The 15,469-nt window shown below is 29.5% G+C and overlaps 1 protein-coding gene across 1 annotated transcript in view; it reads right to left on the reverse strand.

The window, feature by feature from the left end:
- LOC144848319 (uncharacterized) overlaps positions 1-13,946 on the reverse strand; it is a 35,503-nt gene extending 21,557 nt beyond the window's left edge. Inside the window, exons 1-20 of the mRNA XM_078705034.1 lie at positions 13,895-13,946; positions 12,466-12,576; positions 11,731-11,887; positions 10,811-10,876; positions 6,859-6,927; positions 6,264-6,413; positions 5,994-6,065; positions 5,709-5,780; positions 5,311-5,382; positions 4,711-4,881; positions 4,221-4,355; positions 3,835-3,984; positions 3,009-3,086; positions 2,425-2,562; positions 2,005-2,148; positions 1,538-1,753; positions 971-1,042; positions 691-765; positions 474-542; positions 150-218 (exon numbers count right to left, since the gene is read on the reverse strand). Coding sequence (XP_078561160.1) covers positions 150-218; positions 474-542; positions 691-765; positions 971-1,042; positions 1,538-1,753; positions 2,005-2,148; positions 2,425-2,562; positions 3,009-3,086; positions 3,835-3,984; positions 4,221-4,355; positions 4,711-4,881; positions 5,311-5,382; positions 5,709-5,780; positions 5,994-6,065; positions 6,264-6,413; positions 6,859-6,927; positions 10,811-10,876; positions 11,731-11,887; positions 12,466-12,576; positions 13,895-13,946 — 2,138 coding nt within the window. The remainder of the gene's footprint in view (positions 1-149; positions 219-473; positions 543-690; positions 766-970; positions 1,043-1,537; positions 1,754-2,004; positions 2,149-2,424; positions 2,563-3,008; positions 3,087-3,834; positions 3,985-4,220; positions 4,356-4,710; positions 4,882-5,310; positions 5,383-5,708; positions 5,781-5,993; positions 6,066-6,263; positions 6,414-6,858; positions 6,928-10,810; positions 10,877-11,730; positions 11,888-12,465; positions 12,577-13,894) is intronic.
- Between the last annotated feature and the right edge of the window lie 1,523 nt (positions 13,947-15,469).

Genomic DNA, 15,469 nt, shown 5'->3' on the forward strand with positions numbered 1-15,469 from the left:
ATATTAAGACTTGTGTCCTCGTTCCTCACATCGACACAGGTTTAATGGTTTCTATGTCCAGAGGACAATCAACGACACATTGATTGACCTGACATAGGTTGGTCGTCGGTCCTCGGTCGTAATAGGAATTTTGTAAAATGTATACTTACAAGTCTTCACAAGAGACATCACTAAATGTAAAGCTGTTAAGCGTTGTTAATTCCAAACTATACAGATTTCTGAAAATGAATTAAATCATAATCTCTAAATCAAAAGCTAATTTATTAAAGAAAGGATACCTTGTCTCTAAATGTGACCACATCTCCTATCAGACGTTAAGTACTATACACAGATACTCTTTATAAGTTATTTTCTGTTTTAATCTCCATTTGTAAAAATAACAGTAACCCTATTTTTAATTTATGTTGGGTAGTGCACCTTAGCCTATGTACATTATCAACCAACATTAAATAAGAAAACCACGTATTACTTACAGAATTCGTGCATTTACTGAATTAAAAGCATGTGATTCTAACGCCTTCAATGGATTTCCAATCAAAGATCTGTATGATTTAAAAGGGAAAAATTGTATACAAAACATTAGGCCTACCACATACACCTACCACTTCATCTACATAAATATATTATTGCTGCAGTATTGGTGACCAGTATCAACATATTTACAATTTAGAAATAGAAATTACTACTTACATTGTTGAAGTTGATCCAGTGGTTGTATTAAACCCATACTCTGCTATATATGAAATCTGATTGTTGCTCAAGTCACTAAAAATACAATTCAGGTTAAAAAAATTTAAATTGCAAAATCATAAAATTTACAAAGATTAAAATCTCAATATTATTAATATATCTTGATAATTAATTTCATCTGAAATCCACTTTTAAGTACTGTGATAGTTACTGAAACTCATATAAAGGCAAAACAAATTCCATATACAAAAGTTCATATCGGAGCAAGAAAATTACTTACAGTGTTTGAGATACAGATAAGTCTTTGAAAGAATTGGTTGGAACATCTGTTATTCTATTATTCTGCAAATACCTTTAAAATAAGAGGGAAAAACTTAAATGCATAATTGTACAGTACTTATTATTGAATTAGGAAATTATTTTGAAGATTTTCAATTAAATTAACGTTGTGGAGCATTTGCATTAATTATTGAAATGTATTTCCCAAACATTTCCGGTACAATAATCATAAAAAAAAAAAATTCTGGCAGTCAATGTGATCATTTTTAAACTGTTTGTATTACATTCTAAGCTCATACATTTTATCCTTATTTTACAGGAACTAAACAGAAATATGGCGGTCTGATAAGTGATAATGCACTCTTTCAGATCGTTTACTTTACATTTTAGAGCATTCAGTATTGCATAATACTGTTGGACACATATTATCAATCTAACTTCAGTTATTTAAAATATTATAATAAATAGTTTTTGGTTAAATGTTCTGTGTTTAAAACCCCATAGAATGTATGATTCATCAAAATAAGCTCCAAATAAAGCCCCGACTAACAATTTAAAAATGCCTTACAAGTATGTCATAGATTTTGAATGAAAATCTCCGCCTTGTGGTATTCGTGACAGTTCATTATTTTGTAAATATAAAGTTGAAATTGTTGGTCTGTTGGCGAAGGTTCCATCCTCTATGTATGCAATTTCATTTGACTGGAAATTTCCTGTGCTTGTTAGAGGGCAGTTTTCAAAAGATGTGATAAGGAGACGACCCAGCTTGTTGTAAGATAAATCTCTGAAAAGTAAAATAAAAAGATTCTAAAATTATAAAATTCAATTTGGTTCGCAAGTATAACAGTAATAATTATATTATAATAAATATAAACCAAGTACGTCTGTAACCGGATTTTTCGAAAATATAAATTTTGTTTTAATTTTACTTAAAAAACGAATTCAGTCTAGACCTCATATTTTTTTTTACAAAACTAGCACTGAATAGATTCTTCAAATCTGACTCTTAAATCAATTCTGGACCATACAACTTACAGAGATGTAAGACTGGTACATCCATCTAGAGCTGTGTCTGGAATCTCATCGATATTGTTACTTCCAAGATCAAGAATTTGTAGATTACTCATGTTACGAAATGGATTTTCATGTAGAAAGTGAAATTGATTTGATTGTAAATTTCTGCAATGAAAATAAATTTACATATTCAAAATATTTTCTTATTATTATAGAATCTTCCACTGATATACTATTAAAAATAAATATTTTTTTGTTCTAACATAACCGATCCTGTGTGTGCCATATCCACAGAATATATTTTTGTGCATAGAATTTTAGAATCTAAATTATGTACCTTTAAGTTGTTAAACAAGTTGTATCAAAGTATATTAACAGAAGAAACCAATAAATTATGAATTATTTTCAATATACTTTACATATTTATAGAATATTACTTACATTGAAGTCAAACTTAAGGGAAATGTACCATCTTCTATTGAAAGTATGACATTTGATTGAAGGGATATTTTACGCAAGGTTGATAGACTTGAGAATGTATCAGCCAATAAAAACGCAATCTTGTTATTATTGAGTTCTCTATGTAAACAATATAATATAATACACAAACTATAGTAAAGTATTCACTATAATAACAACATGTGTAGAAAAGTTTAATTTTAAAAGGAAACAACATTCACTGGTAACGTTTAATTGAATTAAATGTAAACAAGACTTTAAATAACTTTATATCTCCAAAGAAAGTTGTGAAGACAAAATAAATGGCATTGAACCTCAGAAAATAATAGCAGGATATTCATTATATAAAATGTGAATACTGTTGTGGTTCCTATTTACAATTGGCGTAATTATAAAGCCAATCCAGGCATTGTAGAAAAGTGATAAACAATCAATTGGAGCAAATTGGGTATAGTCTCCAAGATGTTATTCTGTGATGATTATTATATGAATATAAACAAGGATAAACTGACTGTTTTGTCTACAGAGAACCAAGTTTAGAAAACACATGTAATTTGATCACTTACAGTGTATTGATATATGGCAATCGACTTTCATTTTTAACAGCATCAGGAACATATTTAAAAGCGTTATATCCAAGTTGTCTATAAAAAAAAAGTAAGAAGAAGCTAAATTGATCACATCATGCTGTTTGATAAGTAGTTATTTTTACTATATTGCATTTTCATGGAATATTACAGTCGCATTACATAGGCGTATTGTACTTTCCATAAAATGTCTAGAAAATTCTAGAAATTAAATTATCTGGCAGTGCTATAATAATCAATTTAAAACTTAAATTTCAGGACAATGTGAATTTACTTAACTTAAGCAAATTAACAAGAACTAGAATTTATTTCGTCACTTTGACTTGATCATCTTTATAATTTTACTGACATTTAATTTTTATAAACATGCACGTATGTTAAAATATGATCACAAAATGTTGATTTATATGTATATAAACAAAATCGTATTTTTACGCTTCCTAAGAATCGAGCGATATTTTTAAGACCGCAAATGGCCAAAATCATGCTCTAATTTTATCAAAACTGAATTTTGAACTTTTTCAATTTTTAACGCGCGATTTCACGCACATTACCCTATGTACGCGTGCGTTTTTATTTATTAATGTTTTTTCCCCTTGACCTGAAGTTTACGTATAGTAAATTTTATTGACATGTGATGATGAGTTATGGAGATGAAAGATATTGTAAAATTAAACTTAATCATTGACATTAAACATTTTGAGATATTTGTTACATAAATTCTGTACAGAAAGAAATAAATTAAGAAGATTCATACATCATTTTATTCTAAATGATCTCCTAATAATACATAAATTGGACTTACAATTCATAAAGGTTCGATAGACATGAAAATGACTCGGTTTCCAGTGTAGTCTCATCAAGCAAATTTGAATCAAGGTTAAGATTTTGGAGGGATTGTAAATTACACAAATCACCCTCATTTAATCCTTCTATAGCATTGATGGAGAGATCTCTGTAAACAAAAATTAAGTTCAAATTACATTATACATGTCCAAAAGTTGAATTTCACAGATTTTTATATCCAAAAATGTTACAAAAAATGCATACATTTATTGCAACTAAAATTAAAATGCATTGGCATACTCGACTAGAAGTACACAAAATGTATTCCATACAAAAATGTTTCTAAAATCTGTTTTATATTCATGGTTTTGGGGTTTGTTTTTTTGGAGACTGCAGAATACTTACAAATCTGTGAGACTTGACAACATGAGGAATGGATCGTGCGAACTCAACTTGTACTTGTAGTATGTTAATGCTGATGAAGTGAATGCATCCTCAGCATATATTGTTATGTTGCTGATATCATTGTGATCTAAATACCTGTTAAAAGAATTAATTACATAAGGTCATGCCATAGAACAACACTCATATGTAAGAAGGTGTCCTATCCTGTTTCACTATTCTTTATTTGGACATTAAACATTATTTGAAAAGTAGGGCGACAGGCACAGTTCTCTCGCTGGCGTGGGATTATGAAGATTTATATTTCCATTTCTTGTGACAATTAATAACTCCAGGGTTAGACTAACATATTACTCACTCTATGCAGTGAATGAAATGAGTTACAGTACCACCAGCATTATCATATCATTATTGTTACAATGTATTGGTTCTTAGAATGATTAATGATTTATCTCAATGTCGTAAGATCACAAATATTTAACATGAAACTTACAGGAATTCCAATTTTGGGTAAGATTCTTCAGATAACACTGGATGTGGAAAAGTTGTTAGTGCGTTATCACTAAGCCATAAATTGACAAGTTCATCACCAACTCCTTGGAAAGCATCATACATTATTACAGATAGCTTGTTAGCCGTGTCATCTTCCTGAGAATGTAGAATCCTGTAATAAAAATAAACACTCTCAAGAAATCATGTTATAGAGCGAAAAGTTAGCCGATACTCCTCAAGATTGAGATAAGTACGGACACTCTCGGATAGATGCTATTATGAGTGAATCTTTTCTGAGAAATGTGAAAGCTTTATATAACTTATTTAACAAATAAGAAGATATGTTCACCCAGTTGGTATGTCTATTCTGTCTACTACTACTACTTTAAAAAGTAAAATGTTGCACTGGTAGGCGCACTACATGTTAAGTATGCAAAGTTTTTTCAATTAATTATTGATGACAAGAACACAGCCTGATGAAGTAACCAATTCATTCATAATGAGCAAGCAATCTACACACATAGTGGTAGCACTGAGCATAGATAATTATTATAGCAATATTCTGTATCATCATACCAAGAATTAATGGATTATAACTTACAAAGTTTGCAACTTTGGTAGGTTGGTAAAATACTTGGATCCAATGGTTGTAAACTGATTTTGATTCAATCCTCTGTAAGTTAACACATATCATATGAAATGTTATAAATTATATATATATATGTTGTAAGATTAAAATAAAGAACACTTGAATATTTAGGGTAGGGTAGTAAACTGAACTTCCAATAATATTTGCCACTGTGAGTAACTAAACAAACATGACAAAACTGATAATGGTTTCTACAAATATTATTAGTTATCCAATTCAACTGTACTTAATTTTGTTTTTATTGTTTCCTTCTCTCAAGTTTTTATTTAATTTATATGTATTATATTTATATTTCTTAAATGGATACAGTGGTTTAGTTGAGTGAAATATTTCTCCTACTTAACACTTACAAATGTAAAAGTTCTGGTACGTTAGCAAATACATTTGGATTCACACTGGATAGCTTGTTTTCATGAAGCTCCCTGAAAATAAATGGAAATATTGCTGAGATTCGAGCAAATTGCATAACTAAGGGATGGGAGAAGAAAAGGTAATGAGCTTCTTTTAGCATTCACTTAAAAAGGAAATTTATCTAATACTTGTAGTAATGGTCAGAAAAATCACATAACTTATACATACATTATTGTATGAATGTGACGTCATGGTGTTTTTAAAGTATATAAAAACATACTTACAGTATCTTAAGGGACTTAAGCTGAGAGAATGATTTGGGAGCTATGTAGTTGATTATATTATTGCTGAAGTTGCTGTAAAATTAAAAAATTATAAAAATGATACTAGACAATTTACTGTATACTTTCTATTCATATTTATTTTAGTATCCCTATTATTTTGGGATCATTCTATTTATTTTGTTTTTATATCTCACTTATTTACAAATAATGTTGTGGGGATTAATCCGAATCACAAATGGTAACAGTTTTTAAAAAGTGTCTATGACTTACAGATGCTGGACATCAGACACTGATAATGCCTCTATATTTCTCTTTGAAATACTTTCCAGCAAATTTTGATCAATGGACAGAAAAAGTAGGTGATTCATCTTGGTTACAGCATCTGTTGGGAACTTAGTCATCTGATTCATACTAAGACCTCTAAATTCAATTAAACATAATGGAATAAATTGTGAATTGTAGTGTTCGTCCGTTTTGCAATATTTTATCTTCAGTGTCTTGAACACTGTAGGCCTACTATTTTTAAATAGTATAGTGGTAGTTAAAGTAGTTAAAACTGGCTAAAGGAGATTACATCGACACCCATAGTAGTTCATGAATTTAAACATGGTTAGCTTGTTAACTTATAGCAATTCTCATCTAAACCTGTACATGTGTGCTTTATTACTTCCATCGAGGAGATTAATGTTTCCCCCGCCGTGTAGATTCGAATCGCCATGGTTACTTATAATTACATTTTAATTTCCCTTTGGTTTGATCCAAATTGAATGCCGAGAACCTAATTAAATTTTAATTAAAACATGTTTTGCTATAGAAAGTGAAGAGTTAAAGACTTATAGTTTTGAAAGGATTTAATAATACTCACAAGAACTGAATATTGGAGTTTGAGAAGAATCCACTGGGTAGTCTATCAATCGCATTATTCACCAGGTTTCTATATTGAACAAGAAATATAACTTGCATAGATGAAAGTTCATTAAATGTACAAAATGTTGCTTTAATTCTTCTACTGTATTAATGTATTTCTAGTAAATATTTAGGTTGATTGATTTAATTAATGTATAGAGGTTAGTATAATACTTAAAGCTAATACTTATTTTAATTCAACTTGTTAGTTGCGAAGGTATGTCTTCACTTTATTATTTTGTTTACTGCAGTTTAGTAGATAGACACAAGTACTTTACGATTAATAATTGATGATGAAATAAACTTGGAAAGCAACATTAAGGAACTTCGTACCACCAACGTGAATAAGAGAATGTAATTTGTATATAAAATTAAACGGTTAAATGTTCCATCTTATTCATATGTTTTATTCTTATGAATACTATTTTTATGTATATTATTTTATTTTTTTCGTATCAATGTTAAAAGTCAAAGTCAAATTCAGAGAATTGTAAATATGGCCAGTAGAGTTATTGGTATCGAAATGAAAAATCCCTGGGTGATGTTTAAAACATTTATACTTTAGAATTTTAACTCAATTATGCAAGACTTCATCCCATCCATTACATTCAAACATTATTATTAACCGATCAGCAGGGCTAGACCGGCACAGCAAAACATTCAGATTCCCAACATGTACATGACATGTAATTTATCTAATCAAAATGTTTAAAATATAGTAATTTGTATTATATTTTATTTAACTGGTGATCACGTTGTATTTTTTAATGATTCTACTTGGTACAAAACATTATCTCGAAATTGCATTTCACGTATATCTTATTACTTTGAATTACAGTGAATGATGAAATAAAGTACTGCTCCACTATGATCGCATGCTTGCATTGTATTGAATAATGGCTGTTTTATATTTGATCACAGTATGTACACATATACATTCACTGCTTCATATTATGTTTATGTAAAACAAACATAAAGATGATGATGTAAATATTATTAAGTATCTACTTACACATGTGTCAATGAAGCTGGCAATCCTTTGAAGTCAAATCTCACTATAAAAACACAAAAACACAATAGAATAGAATGCATCATTAATGTTATTCATACATCCTGTAGCCGTGGGCTACATTTCATTAATGGAAATATCTGAAAGCCTGGGTTAGGGTAATTTAACAAAGCATAATTGGAAAACGTTAACATGCAAATAATTAACAGAAGATACATTATGATGGCATGCAGTGGAGTATACGAAACCAAAATAAAAGTTTATAAAACAGAAACAACATTTCTAAATCAAAAATATGTACACTGTTCATAAACAGTAAAATAAAATTTTAATTTCTGCATAATAAAATGTCATCTGCCCAAATAAACTCGCACTTTATATCAACAAATGGCCTTACACTATAATGCCCTCAGTATTGCAGTGCTATATCAAAGTTTGAAGAGAGGCTATCCCTGTATCTACCTCCATTTCCCATAACCTGTTCATCCCCTATAGTATTATGCCTGACACATGACTATTTTATTTCATCTGGCCATTTACTATTTTCAATATTATAGGTAGCTGTGGTAACATTGATCATGATATCATTATAACCTATGTATTCCTAAAACGCTACGGTAATTTTAATTGAGTAAATTGACATGCATAATACCCACGATATTTGTGTGTAGAAACCTTTCATGGACAACAAATAATCTTAATTATTATACATTATTATTATTCAGACAGGACCACAGTATAAAGCAGGTTTTTCTTTTCCCTGATTGTGAAATCCTGGATATATATGTTGTTTATATTTAAATAATTAATTGACTTACAGAAATTTTAAACTTGTGCATCCAGAGATATCTGGAAATTCTGCTAAATCAGTTTGATGTATAATTCTGCATGAATTGAAAAAGAAAATACCAATGTTTATAAGCTACTGTAGGCCAAAATATATTACAAGATTCTGAATGTGGTTCATAATACAACATAAATAATAGTGTTCTGTTATTGTAAAATTAAACAAATATTTACATAAACAACAAAACCGTCAATATTATAGCGTCAATAAAGCTTTAAAAAAAGCGATATAGCAATGAAACAAACACAGTCATGTTTTCTTATGCTAATAAACTAGTCGTAATGTAGTTTAATTGTTTTCACAGTTATTTTCACACATGTTTACGTATATTATTAGTCTAGTACATCATGGAGTTGTACTGATCCATTTTGAATAGTGGGGAGGGAGGAATATTAAAAATGTAAACATATTTTAAAGCATTATTATAATATAATGTAGCAGTATGCAAAATACTTACAGTTTTTCCAAGCTGGTTAGTAGAGAAAATGTTCCATCAAAAATAAATTTAAGGTTTCCAATGATAGTACTGTAACATTATTAGAAATAGACACAAGATTATATAATCAGTATGCATAATAAGTGAAGAATTGCAATAGACCTAATTATAATAATCTTTTTTTGTTGACAGTAACCTTTTATAGGCATATATTACATTTGTACCTAATGTTATATTAGTATTTCATTATAACATGATATTTTATGATGTAACAATAAAAATGTAGGCCTATTATCTTATCTTATACTGCACTGAATACTATGGTATTGGTAAACAGCGCAAATCTCCAAACTCCAAAACCTTGCACAAACATCCTCAAAACCTTTCAATATTATTTATTTTATTATGACTAAAGGCACATTTACACTATACCGATCAACGATCGTTGTATTGTCACGATATTATTACCTCCGCCAAGGAGATTATATTGGGGTGTCTGTGAACAGCCTAACAAAAAACTTATTTACTGCCTAGATACCACAGTTTTTATCCGATTCTCACCAAACTTAGCCACAATGATCAATGACTCATCATATAATTGTGGTTAAATTTTGAAGGGTCAGGGTCAAAGATCAAGGTCCACAAAAAAAAAGAAATTAAAAAAAATAATAATAATAAAAAAAAAACCTCAGCGGGAATTGAACCAGCGATCTTAACTGTGAGAGGCTGGATACGTAACCATTACACCAAACTCTCATCCACAACTTTGTAGTGTGCAGTTAGCCTATTTACACTTAGATCTAATATAAAAAAAATTTAAAAAAAAAAATATATATTTTCCGGGGATATTTTATGTATGGGAATTTTACAGTAGGCGGAGGTTTGTACTCTCGGAGTACCCTCTAGTTGTTCTTATTGATCATGACGTCATTGGATTAAAAAAAATAGTATTTTCATCAAATGCAGCATACTGAAAATGGTTATCATATAGTTCTAAGATGACAAATTTTCTAATTTCTTTTTAAAAGGGTACGTTTATCTTTTTATCGTCGATCCTTATCGTCCTTTAAACGGATTTCACTGTACAAAGTACAGACACATCCCCACAAACAGGTGTGCAAACATTTGACTACTTAAATTTATTATATCACAATTTGAGTACATTTATCTGATTTGTAGATTGGAATAGGTTCATTATCCTTATTGAATATAATCAACAAAGGTAAAAAAAGTAATATGAACATTTAATTAAAAGATTGTTTAATATCATCATGAATTGCAGATTTGCAATAGTGGTTTGAAATAGCCTTGGTGCAGGATTACATATCTGTTAAGCTTTTCAGAAATTTTTGAAAGAGCCCATCATGCAGTAGGCCTACATACAATTGAATAATTAGTATGATCAATCAAATTAAAATGTACATTAACACTTTACAATAAACTTAAGTTAAGAGGAATTATATAAATAGTAAACAGTTAGCTTCCTTCATGTGTGATTATTATTATTTTGACCATCAGTTGACAGAAATGTATGTAAAGGTTTAATTGTAGGCTCTAGGTATACATACCATTATGAATGTTAATATATTATAATAATACTGTACTGTAGGCCTACTTACATTGAAGTAACACTTGGAGAAAATGTTATATCTGTCAAATTATCGAAGTCCTGATTTAAAAGTTCACTGAAATTAAATAAACAACAATAATGATAATTATATTGTTAAACAAAAAATCCTCTTATAAACAAAAAATCATGTAGCATATATGGACTTAAAAATAATATAAAAAAAATCCACATCTTAACTATTTAAAAATGTATTAATTTCCAGTATCTCGGGGTGGTTGAGAGTTAGCCAGTGAATTTATGTAAATACATATACATATAAAAACTAAGTTGTAAAAAACAGATATTGTTAAATGAAAAATGCTGTTCATGTAGTGTATAAATGTATGAAAATGTATAAAATGGTGTTACATATTATTAGTAGGCTACAAGGTAACTACCGTAGACAATAGTTTGTTTCATTGTAATTATCAGCATTTTCACAGACCTAAAGTACCTTCACACTTTTACCATAATGATTTTTCATATTTAACAAAATGGCGCAGTCTTGACCTAACATGTGTAAATGCAGTTTCATTGAGTAAATTAACCTAAACTGTATTTTCTTACACTTTTTCTTATCTCTAGTGGATTCAAAGGTCTTTATAAAACTAAGAGTTGTACCCTGTTCTAATCATGGACAATATATTATATTATGTGAAAGGTCTAGGTTTATCTTGATAATAATATTGAACCTAAAATGTCAATCTTCACATTATATTGAGTCACTAAATGGTTTCAAAGGTCTTGAAACACACAATACAATACTTTTATAATATTATAATAATATATAATAGTACCAATTTATAATTGCAACATGAACATTTATATTTTTTTCTATTGACTTAATTGATATGAACCTTTTGGCAGCAAGATAATCATTAATTTATCAATCTTTGTTATCTTCTTTTTAGTACTTAACTCGCTACTTACACTGTAATCGCTGATGAGCAATCTACCGTCTGTGTGATAGAATCACATGTGCATCCACTACAAGTAGCGGAACTGTATGTAGCCGTAGATTTGCCATACCCTGTATTCCCATAGCTATTTGTGTTATCTGACCATAGCCCTGTAAACATATCCGTTCCTGCCACAAATAATGTTATAATAATATTATAATAATAATAATATTGAAGGAAAAAACATATGAAAGGTTTTATAGCAGAAAAAGGCCATACCAAAGGACAGCGTAGTGTGTAGTACTGTATACACCAATTACTACATGAACTAAGCCTATAGTTATTAAGTGTGTAAAGCTTTAGTTGAGTAAAGAATAAAGAAAATATATACATTATAGCCATTATTGAAACTTGCAGCATTGACAGAGAGATTATATAGCAAGAAGAACGACCAAAGAATGTGATGTTTTTAATTTTTTTATAGGCTTATCATAACTGTACTTTAATTACTTTAATGGATACATTTGCGATTACAACTGTTACTGTTTATTCACTTTTATTAAACCCATGCAAATTTTACTATAATATTATTAATAAGTAATATAATATTACTGTGAATACAGTATTAGGTTAATATGGTTGTAGTAGAGTGGTACCCAATAGAATATGAAATCAGCCCACATACAATAAAGAATTGTTTCAATTAGAAGATTCAATATTTGAAAGGATTGATGACTTGTTAAGTGAGTTAAATTTCATTGCCTACCTGTTTCATATTCAGGATCTAAACCACCTTGTGTGTTGGGATATCGATCATTCCAATAGTTTGCACCATCCCAGACACTATTAACTTTACCAACACAGCTTATTATTACAGCTAGTACAATAAAAACAATCTCGGTTTTCATTTTTTCATTATTTGAATTCACAAAATGTTATTGAAACTTCAATAATTGGAAAACTAGAAGATAAAATTATTTCAGATTATAATTAAAATAAGTTCTATTTTACGTGAGATAGGACTATATCAAATTAAGTAATGGTGGGTAATACATTATTTCGGTAAATTATAAAAAATAAATTTCGAAAAAGTAAGTAATCTTTCAAGCAGGCATACAAATTTATAGAGTCATCATTATAATATTGACCAGATGTCTGAACTCTAAAAACTTGTCATTTAGTATCAATTATAAACATTTTCTAATTGTAGAATGTGCTAATCCTAGATGTTTACTGTTATTGTACCTTTTACTACTCTGCAAAAAAATATGGGACTTTACCTTAACTTTAAAAAGTAGCTTAAGGAGATTGGAACACCGTTCTAGTAGCAAGTACAAGCATAAAACATGTAAAAAAATACTTTACAAACAATCATCTTTAAAAGGGCACACAAACCTTACAGACATTTTATTTTCAAACTTGTTTATAAAATATTTAAACTGAAATTGCATTGCTTAGAAACGTGAATAAACGGCATTCACTTTGCACGAGTGTATGTTTGCACTGAATAAACCCTTAACGGTATATCAATAGATAAAAGAGACTTAATAAATACAACAAGCTGGTGTGTAAACAAGCTATTATAAAAAAAGTATGAAGAACCTTTAAGTACGCAAATACGGATCTATTGACAATATACAATAGTATTTAATCAAGATATTCATATTGAGAAATCTAATAATAATAATATTGCAATTGAAGATAACAGTGTAAACAAGTCATAGATTAAATTACATAAATACATATCTACCTATCTACCTAACTATATCTTCCTTTAATATGTTGTCAGCAATTATTATAAATACCTATTGAATCTTTCTTTTGACACATGATATTAACTCATTAGAAAGGACTCTAAAAATGGTAACTATTACTGGTGAAAACACATGCACGGTTATTTGGCCATGTTTATGTGCAGTTTACTGGTTTCAGTTGGTAGTATTCGTTATTAAAATTTCATAAATTGTGCTTAATTATTTGAGACTACCAAATGAAGTAAGGTGAGATTGACAGAAATTGGTCTTTTCAATTATATTTTTAAGCAGTTTTAAACAGTTGGTTCATACTTAATCGACAACTTAATTCAAATCAACCTGTACTGTATCTAATATGGACAAAAAAATGAGTTCTACTTGGTCTCAATAATTATATTCTGACATTCTGTTTTATGATTTACACATATACTAACTATTTACTAACAACAGGATCCCTCGTATTATGTACGGCGAGCTTACTGTGAGCACCCATCATGGAGGTGTTCAAAAGCTACGTTTTAAAGATGTGATCTAATGTCATCGCAAAGCCACAAATATCAATGTTGAAACCTGGGAAGAACTATCCTCAAATCGCAAGAAATAGTTTCTGAAACCGATATACCCACCTAGTCATCTTCGTACACGATGTTCAGCAAACGAAGAAGAGACTAACAATGAATATATTATTGAAAATGACAATAAACTTCGAGTTAATTTTTTATTTATTATTTCCTGATAAAAAAAAATTCCCGTAAGAACGGTCTTTTAACCTTGCTTTGCTGTTATACATAATATACTGTAAGTATTGATTAAAATGCAAGTTTGTCCAAAACTGTATCTGAGTGTTATCTGCCTGTTCATATGGATTATGTTATTTTGTTAAGACCCCGCATTGTGTGCAATTAAGTCACAGGAATAGGCTTGTATACAATCAATCAATGCGGTCCTTCAAACATGAATGACTTAGTTGCAGAAACTAATTATACGTGCTTCAAAGAGATCAATATTGTATACAATGAATGTTTTCTTTTGAGCACTTTGTATCTGTTATTCTTATATGTTAATTGATTAGATGGGTCCTTCGTAGAATGCCCTTTATGCAAGCAGCCATTATCCTTAATCATGAGTTTGTTAATTCATGTAGAGTATACATACTTAATTAAGCTAATTTTGGAATATGAGTGTGCCCTTTGAAAATTCAAAGAAGCCCATTTTTTACTAATAACTATAGTAACATATTAATATGGAGTTATCCTGTTTTCGCGAAAAGCTTGCACAATGAAGCAGGGGAACACAATAACCCTTTACAATGAATACAATGCAATACTTAAATATATACATACATATACAGTACAATCATCAAGTGTTATTACTAAACCAATGTATGGCCCAGTCTACACTAAATCAAATATAACAGCGGATCAGATTCTGTGGATTTGGAAAAACTCTTACTTTAAGATGGCAAACCCCTAAATTGTGTAATCTGGATCATGATGATTGACAAAAAAACTAAACTATTAAACAAATACAAAAACTGGTTGCCTGTTTCGGTTGCAAGGTATAAAATGTGTATCTTTCCTATTGCCAAAAATGGTCCTACACACCAAGTGACCACTTTATGGAACTTCTAAAATAGCGAGATCCTATACCCTCACACTGCTATCTAACATTTGTGACGAAAAATACATTTCTTTGGTTTAATTCCAAAAGAGATGTCACAATCTTAGTTAATTTACTTTAAAATGCTGTCTCATGCATGTTTATGAGAAAACACAAGACATACCCCAAAACAGACGCATTCCTACACTGTTAATTACGATCAATGACGACGTGTGTTATTGAAAAAACTGTTTCAGCTGAAATAAGATCTACGCATTCAATCGGTGCTTCGCAGTGAATAATTCTTAATTAATTCATGCTATAATATATTACCGTTCTTTGTTACTTACAAATCTTCTATATGTATGTACTATTTCCATTAGAATTAGAATTTGCTGTTACAAGAATAGCCTCTCT

Source organism: Antedon bifida, chromosome 7 (assembly GCF_963402885.1).
Source record: "Antedon bifida chromosome 7, ecAntBifi1.1, whole genome shotgun sequence".
In the NCBI taxonomy this organism is placed as follows: domain Eukaryota; kingdom Metazoa; phylum Echinodermata; class Crinoidea; order Comatulida; family Antedonidae; genus Antedon; species Antedon bifida.